The sequence below is a fragment of the Polypterus senegalus genome, chromosome 5, assembly GCF_016835505.1.
Source record: "Polypterus senegalus isolate Bchr_013 chromosome 5, ASM1683550v1, whole genome shotgun sequence".
NCBI classification, from domain to species: domain Eukaryota; kingdom Metazoa; phylum Chordata; class Cladistia; order Polypteriformes; family Polypteridae; genus Polypterus; species Polypterus senegalus.
Window position 1 is genome coordinate 49,193,260 of NC_053158.1, and position 8,149 is coordinate 49,201,408.

General features: G+C 36.8%; 1 protein-coding gene across 1 annotated transcript; it reads left to right on the top strand.

Annotated features, from left to right (window-relative positions):
* Positions 1-2,986: 2,986 nt before the first annotated feature.
* Positions 2,987-4,687, top strand: rrs1 (ribosome biogenesis regulator 1 homolog). Its single transcript, XM_039754594.1, is given in 2 exon segments — positions 2,987-3,234; positions 3,236-4,687. Coding segments are annotated over 2 exon segments (999 nt in total). The 5' UTR covers positions 2,987-3,000; the 3' UTR covers positions 4,001-4,687.
* The last annotated feature ends 3,462 nt before the right edge of the window (positions 4,688-8,149 follow it).

The window sequence follows — 8,149 nt, forward strand, 5'->3', positions numbered from 1 at the left end:
ATATTGGTGGGGATGCTGAGGAAAGGAGATTTAAATTTCTTGGAATCACAATCACTAATAAACTAAAGAGAGCACAACACATCTCAATTATCATAACTAAGGCTCAATTTTTCATTTTTGCAGATGTCTGAGGAACCCTGGAAGTCTCCATCTCTGCTTACAAACATTTATAGGTGTACAGTGGAGTTCAATATTACTAATTGCGTTTCATCATGGCATGGCACCTATTTGGCAGAATGACAAAGCACTGCGGAATGTGGTGAAGACAGTCGAACAAAGTTCAGAATATTACTGATGAAGGACATACCATCACCACCCACTGCATTAGAAAGATAAACTCAGCCATCATTCACAGTCACATTTCTCCCTTATCCATCCTGGTTGATGGGACATAGCCAGTAGCATTCACACTAATAAGACGTGTGGACACCATTAATTCTCCAGTCACAAGACTACTAAAAAATATACACACAATTGCATTTAACGGCCCTTGCTAGTCACTTTTTAAATCATCCATTGTAGTTACTATTTTGTGTTATTTTCTTTCTCTGTTTTTCGATTAATTTATTCTCTGACTAATCATACTACTTGTCACTAGTTTGTGTAAAACCTTCAACTAATTATCTCATTTTACTTTTAAACCTAAAAAACTTGCCCTTACTTATACCTAAAATGATTATCCCTCCTAATAATAGGGTGTTTCAGAAGATACTAAAGAATACTTTTTTAATTAACCAATTATTTCAAATCATAATTTATTGGTTGTTGTCACACAAGTCCTACAAAAGCAAGTTCTTGATCAAGCAGAGTTCTCTAATTCTAAACCCATTTCCAACCATCCATTTTTGGCTAAGGCATTGGAATGTATTGTTGCCTCATAATTAATTTTGTATATGGAAAGGTATCGGCTGTTTGAATCACATCAATCTGGTTTTATGGCTAAGCATGGTATTGAGACTGCTTTGGTGAAGATTGTGAATGATCTTCTTATAGCTGTTGATCATGGATGCTGTTCTGTTGTAATTCTCTTTGATCCTTCAGCAGCATTTGACACTGTGTGCCATTCTGTGCTCATTCAGTGTCTGCAGTCTTATTTAGGTCTTACAGATGTAAGGCTGAAAACGTGTATTTGCTTAGTCAAAAAACTGTAATACAATAAATGGTTGAAACAGTGATCTTAAATATATAAATGCATGTAAAGTTACATTTTGTAAACTTATATTTAAGCAATGTTTTCGCTGTCAAAATCAATTAATTGTGTCAAAGTGCTGGGCAATCGCTATGAATAATTGCCCCTTTTGCAACAAGACTATAAACCATTCCTGAAGACTTTGACGCTTCTGCACTGTAAGAATCAAAAACTTAAAGGTGGAAGGGAAACTCATTTTTCCATCTGTGCTGAAGGTGTTTTTGTGGTTATGGAAACAGATTTATGTTCTTTTTTTTTGATAAACTAGTGAACCTGTAGCACATCCAACTGCACTAATGCAACCTTTTTTCCAAAAGCCAACATAAAATAATCCTATGAAATATTGTTGTAGTATCAATGGATAAAAATAATGGTCTGTCTGTCTGATAGGCAATTGGTAGTTGAATTGCTGTCAGATTACAAAAAAAATTTTCACATCTTTTAACTAAAATTGTTTCAGTAACTTTGCACTAAATTACTGGCTACTAAATTGCAATACTATTACATTTAAAATGTAAAAATTCAGGAAATTGCTGTAACTTAACAGCAGTGTACTGATACTTCACTTTAATTTAGTGGCCCAGTTTACTGTGAAGTCACTGTATTTTTGTTGTAATATACAGTAATACTACAGTAAAATATTGTGAAATTAATGCAATTAGTGTAGTGAGCAATTTACTGTAAATTCACAGTCAAATTTTTACAGTTTAGAAATAACCACTAGAGATAGATTGGAAACATATAACAAAACAAAACTAAAGAAAAAGAAAAGATAGTAAGGTTTAAGACTTGTTTATAAAATGATCATGGGGAGTTTGGGGAAAAAAGCTTCACAGAGCACCTCATCAAGCTAGTATGGCAGATCTATCATACGATTCTAGCACAAAAGAAAGACTGGCAAAAAGGATGGCAACAAAAAAGTTCTCTCCGCCCAAGGGCCGAGTGCGGATAAATGGAAACAGCGGAACATGTAATACGGGAACATGTGGTCACTTAAAATATATGGGAAAACGCAAAGGACTACCTTCTATCTAAAGTAAAACTACTGTTTTTCAGTAAAAATGATAAAAGCCTTGAAAGAAATGATAAAAATAAACTATTACTGACGCAATATGGAAAGCAAGATGTAGGCTATAAGAAAAGTAGTAAAACTTTTTTGCAGGTGGCAAAAGACATCCTATTCTACTACAAGAAGCAAAAGATAAAGAAAAAAAAACAAAGAAAAAGGAAAGCAATCCACCCAACAAGGTAAGTTTTTTTTAAATATCGCGTTCTACTTTTGTTAAGTAATAAGAACGTTTAGAAACATCAGCAACCCACCAAATGAATAACATTTGACAAGTATGTTTAAAAGGCGGAACCGAAAGTAAAAAGATCGAATCTTTGAAATGTAGTGACAAAGATCTGCCTGTGCCGAGTATTCATTAGTAAATGCTAGTTTCTCTTTAAATGAGTCTTCTTTCACTACAATACTTAGGCATTCCATGAAATAACGGAATTAAAACGATAAACGATTTGGAGTGACTGGATCGTGTTCTTATTTTAAAGAATACTTCGATTGTTTTAACTTCTAAACGTTACTGGACCCTTCATATTCTATAATATACTTAAGTACAGGATGCAATAAATTAGTTCACTCGGCGATAACACAATTTATAAAAGTAACTTTTGAGTAAAAGTATTAGAATGACGCGGCAGCCATCTAGAGGACGTCTTGAAGACAGCAACAGATTGCAGTGCGGGAGCCACCCGGAAGTACTTATTGCGCTTGACCTTTTGCCACGTGCTCCTCTGTTTCAGGCAACGTCAAGATGGCCGCGTGCAGTATTGAAGACGTGCTCGCCAAAGTTGAGAAAGATGAGGCTGAAATACTCAAAAATATCACCGTTTACAAGGAGCTGGAGTTGGAATTCGATATCGGAAACTTAGCCGCGTTTGACAAAAACCCTGCGGACGTGGGCTTATTTCGAAAGCATAAGAAAGATGAGTTTCTGAGATCACTCGCCCGGGACAACACACAGTTGCTCATCAATGAAATGTGGGAAACTGCCCACGGAGAGGGTGCAGGAAGCGGTGGTAGCCAAGCTACCTGAGCCCCAAACCCGTCTCCCCAGGGAGAAGCCATTACCCAAACCCCGTCCACCAACCAAGTGGGAGGAATTCGCGAAGCTGAAGGGCATCCGCAAGAAAAAGAAAACCAACCTGGTGTGGGACGACGTCCACAAAGAGTGGAGGAGGCGCTGGGGGTACAAGCGGGCCAAAGACGACACCAAGGACTGGCTCATCGAGGTCCCGGAGAGCGCCGATCCCAACGAGGACCAGTTTGCCCGTCGCATGAAAGCAAAGAAAGAGCGCGTGGCCAAAAACGAGCTGAACCGACTGAAAAACATCGCAAGGGGGCAAAAGGTTAGTGTGCAAGTGCCCACCAAGGACCAGTCAAAAGCTGAACTGGGGAAAGCAATGCAACTGGCCAGAATCTCCACCGCTTCAGTGGGTAAATTTCAGGACAAACTGCCAAAAGAAAAGCCGATACGAACTGTGGGCAAAAAGAGGAGCTTCCAGCCGCTGATCGGTGACTTTAACACGGAGAAGCAGAGACAGCTAGATCTCCTGAAAGTGATGGAAAGTAAGAAGCCGCGAATGAACGTAACGAGGGCGGTGAACAGGCAGATGCGGGAGGAGGACGCGGAGGCAGCCAGACACAAGAAGGATGCCCGACGAGGAGGGAAAGGGGGCAAGAAAAAAGGGAGAGGAGGAGGAGGAGGGAAGGGGAGAGGTGGTCCGAAGGGCAAAAAACATCATGGAAAATAGCCCCCAACAGAGAATCGTTGAGACTCATTACATGCTGTGTATACTTTTTAGAGAGGAGTTGTGCACAACCCAGAGAGGTCGCTGTCTCATCCACTGGCTGCCTTTGACCTTTTTATATCGCCAGTCGAGCACCAGTTGTAAGACTAAAAACACTGACAACACAAAGCGGAGTGTACTCAACCTAAAATCTGAAATTGAATTGACAAGCATTTCCGGCGAGCAGACCAATGACACATGGGACTGGACGGGTCTGAATTGCAAGGGTATCCCGAGGTGACTAATGCAAATGAACGCAATGGTACCTTTCTGTATTTGATATGGTTGAATTTCTCAGGCTTTATCCATCTTTTGTTTTCATAACTTTGTCACTATTAATATGTCAACCATGCAATTTCTATTCCCCATATTTTCTTGTCTTTTGGTCAGTGACGTTTGACTGTTTTGTTTTAGTAATTGCCAAAGTATTGTTTGTAAAATTAACATCCTTGTTTTCAAGTGCCTTGTACACATTTAGTTTTGGGTTCCATTGATTAATGATAATTGAAATTTAAAAAGGCAGTGAAACGGGTATGGTACCTTCTGCGATGTGCTGCAAATAGAATATTTTTGAGTAAACAAATGCAATGTTTTCCCAGTCTTCTAAATTAAATATAAGCTGAAGCAACTGATGATTTCAATATTGTGAAAGTTTGTGTTTTGAATGGTAAATTGCAGAGTCCTGGCATACACTCAATTCTGCTTGTGTGTGGGCAGGATTGTTATGAAAACTAAGGTTTCTTTGCACAGTTCAGACTTGAAAAATGTGACTTTCGGTTGTGTGATTCTTTCAGTAAATGCTTTATTGATTATTCAATGCAATTATTGGCCATGGTCAACAGGACTTACTTTAATAACTTTGGGCAGTGGTTCTCAAACTCAGTCCTGGAGAGGACCCCCATGACTGCAGGGTTTTTTTTTTTTGTTTTTTTTTTCCTTCAACCAAGTAATTTTTAATTGGAGTTCTAGACTAATTAATTAAGTGAGCTGTTATTTCTCAATTTCTGTACTTTGGGGTCAATGTAGAAATTACAAAACGAAGGCTGGTAAATTTTTATGAATGTACTAAGCAGTTATATGAGGCTCATGTAGTTACTTTTTCTTTGAATACTTTTTAACAATATCTTCATCCTGGTTTTCCAGGTGTTCCAGATTTTTAATCCATCATTTACTGATGAACATGTTGGTTTGATGCTGGAGAAGTTGTAGCCTTTTAACATTCAGTGTTGTTTTTAATTTGTCATTATTAGGATACAGTTCAGGGAGCAAACTGCACTGAAAAAAAGGCAAAATAAACATTTAAAGTTATAACAAAAATAAGAATATATATTTTCAAACGTCTTGTAAGTGTAAAAGTCATACTGCTGTGTGTTCCTGTATGTAGAATAAAGGAAGAGAGAAAAAGACCAGCTAATTAATTGAAATCTATTTTTATTGTGAATCTGGTCGGAACAAAATCCAGCACCCAGTGGTGTCCCCAGGAGCAAGGGCCTAGGGTTCTATATCAAAATAGATAACTAAGTAAACTCTGTTTTTTCCTGTGTAGATATTTCAGATAAGACAGTAGATTTGAGGTAAAGTACATTCTAAACAGAACACCAGAGAATGACATTGTGTTGTATGTTTATTAAAATATGCATACAAGTGAGAATTTCAGTGTACTCTGTACGTACAACAGTAATTACCCAATAAGTAAATCGGTCAAATTAGTCTATGTTGTGAAGTCACTGTGTGACAAATTATACTGTACAATATATGCATACCTTTTTATTTTGTTTTCACTCTGGATTATTGTTGTAAAGAGATTTGCAGCTCAGTTTCAAGGGTTACACAAGAAAACATGGGATTTGTCTTCTCCGTTATATCCAATAACTGACAAGTAAAATAAACAAATAGAGACTAGAGAGGTTAAAATCGGGACAGAGTCTAAAATATTTATACAATTTAAAAATTGACTATTAACTAGTTCTAGAATTTTAAAAGTGCATTTTTACCTAAAATAGTTATAGGATACTTATGGAAAAACCTTGAACTGGATTATTTTAATACCTCATAAAAAATTAGTGGATGGTGTTTTAGTAAAACTAGAAAGTTGTGTACTGTTACAGATAAGCTTTTGCATTTTGAGACACTTCACAATCAACACTTATATTCAAGTTTGTATTTCAGATTTAACTGAATACTAGATGGATGTGTGCGTTTCTGAAAGAGAGAGAAAAAAATGTCACAGTGCTACAAAATTTTCAAATGTGTATGGTGGTGTTCATATTTTTCACGAACGGGTGTATAAAATTATGCATAATGTACTTACATAAATCGATTACTCCCTTTATTATTTAAAAATTTTAATGCCTAGATATGACTTTATTCTCATGCATGCTGATCAGGTAGTATTTTGTATTTTATTTTTTTTTTTTTGAAGAATGCATAGAAGTAATTTGAACAGTTCCAAAGTGATGTTTAACAAATGCCATGCATTCCCAATTGACTTTGATACTTTATGCTGCAAAGTTTGTATTTTCAAATCCATCATCATTTTCTGGTCCCACTTAATGTGCATGTAAGTATTTGGAGACCTGAAGCATAAAGGATCAACAACAGGATGAAGATGGAGGGCTGGCCTTGGACACTGGTACAGGGCTAGTTTAGGCTCTACTAGTTAAACCAACACACTTATTTTTGGGAATGGCAGGAAAAGAAGAATACCTGGAGAAAAAAAAATACTGGAGAACATCAAAGCCTCACAAAGATGGAAACTGCTCACAGTCAGGATTTGACTCCAGGCTGCAGCTGTGGGGTCCCACACTATCTTCAGGTGTTGTTAATTTATAATCCTTTAGAAGTACATATATATATAGATCCACCAACAATGGAAATGACAATTTGTTTAATGGATTCTTTGATTAAACAATATAAAACTAGTTTTATCACTTTGTGTTCTTAGCAAAATGTTACATTTTTAAATAGTTTGACTTTATTGTTACTAGTGTGCATTAAATAAACCTTGTTCAGCATCAGAAGGTAAAACAAAAAATAAACATTTTGGTTCATTTCTTCTAAAACTCAATTTAACAATAATACAGTTTCTGAAAGCAAAATAAGACAGGAAATTAAAAGCACAGTTAATTAAGCTGTGATTTAAAAAGATAATGTAAATGTGATGCACTGACAGAAACCTGTTGGAACAAAAACCAACAGCCACAGTGGGTCTACAGGACTGAATTTGAGAACCACTGATGCACAGGTTTTAATTCATGATTTTCCTACCTCATGTCTGGATTACAGCACGGGTCTCCCTCTCAAATTTCTTAAGTAAATTGCATTATTTCCTAAACACAACAGTTTGCCAACTCACTCCTAACAGGAAATCCACACTCCTCTTCTATTGCAGTTACACTGGCTTCTTGTACTCAGTTGTGTTCAAGTTAAACACTTCACACTTGAATTCACTCTCCAGGGTTTGTTCCTGCCTTGTGCCTTATGTTAGCTTCTTGATTTGGCACTTGCATTCAATGCACTCAATCACCTTGTCCCTTCTTATCTCTTTGCTCTTACTCGGCTTTATAAACCTGCTTGTTCCCAGTTTTCTGGCACCAGGCTTGTCTCTGTGTGCCAAGGTAATTTAATGTTGAACACTCTTTTTCCCAGTCTCTCAGCAACTGTACAAGCCTTTCCTCTTACAAGTCCAACCTTAAAACCTCCCTTACCATTGATTTAACCAGACCTGACGGTTTTATTATTTTTATTTTACTATAAATTTCTTGATTTTATTTTTATTCTGTATTGTTACCTGAAATATGTTGGCTTTCTTTGTACCCATTTGTTAATACATGTTTGTAAACTGACCCTGAATTTCAGATAAGGCGCTACGTAAATAAAACGAGCTCCTCAAAGGTGCAGGTTCTTTCCAAGTTGTAATAGGTTTCATAAATATATATATATATATATATATATATATATATATATATATATATATATATTTATTATTATTATTATGGTTTGATGCTGGTTGGAACAAAATCCAGCACCCAAGTGGGGTCCCAAGGGGCAAGGGGCCTATATCGTGTGTGTGGAATGCGATTACCCCGCACCCACCCCCGGTCACTTCACGTC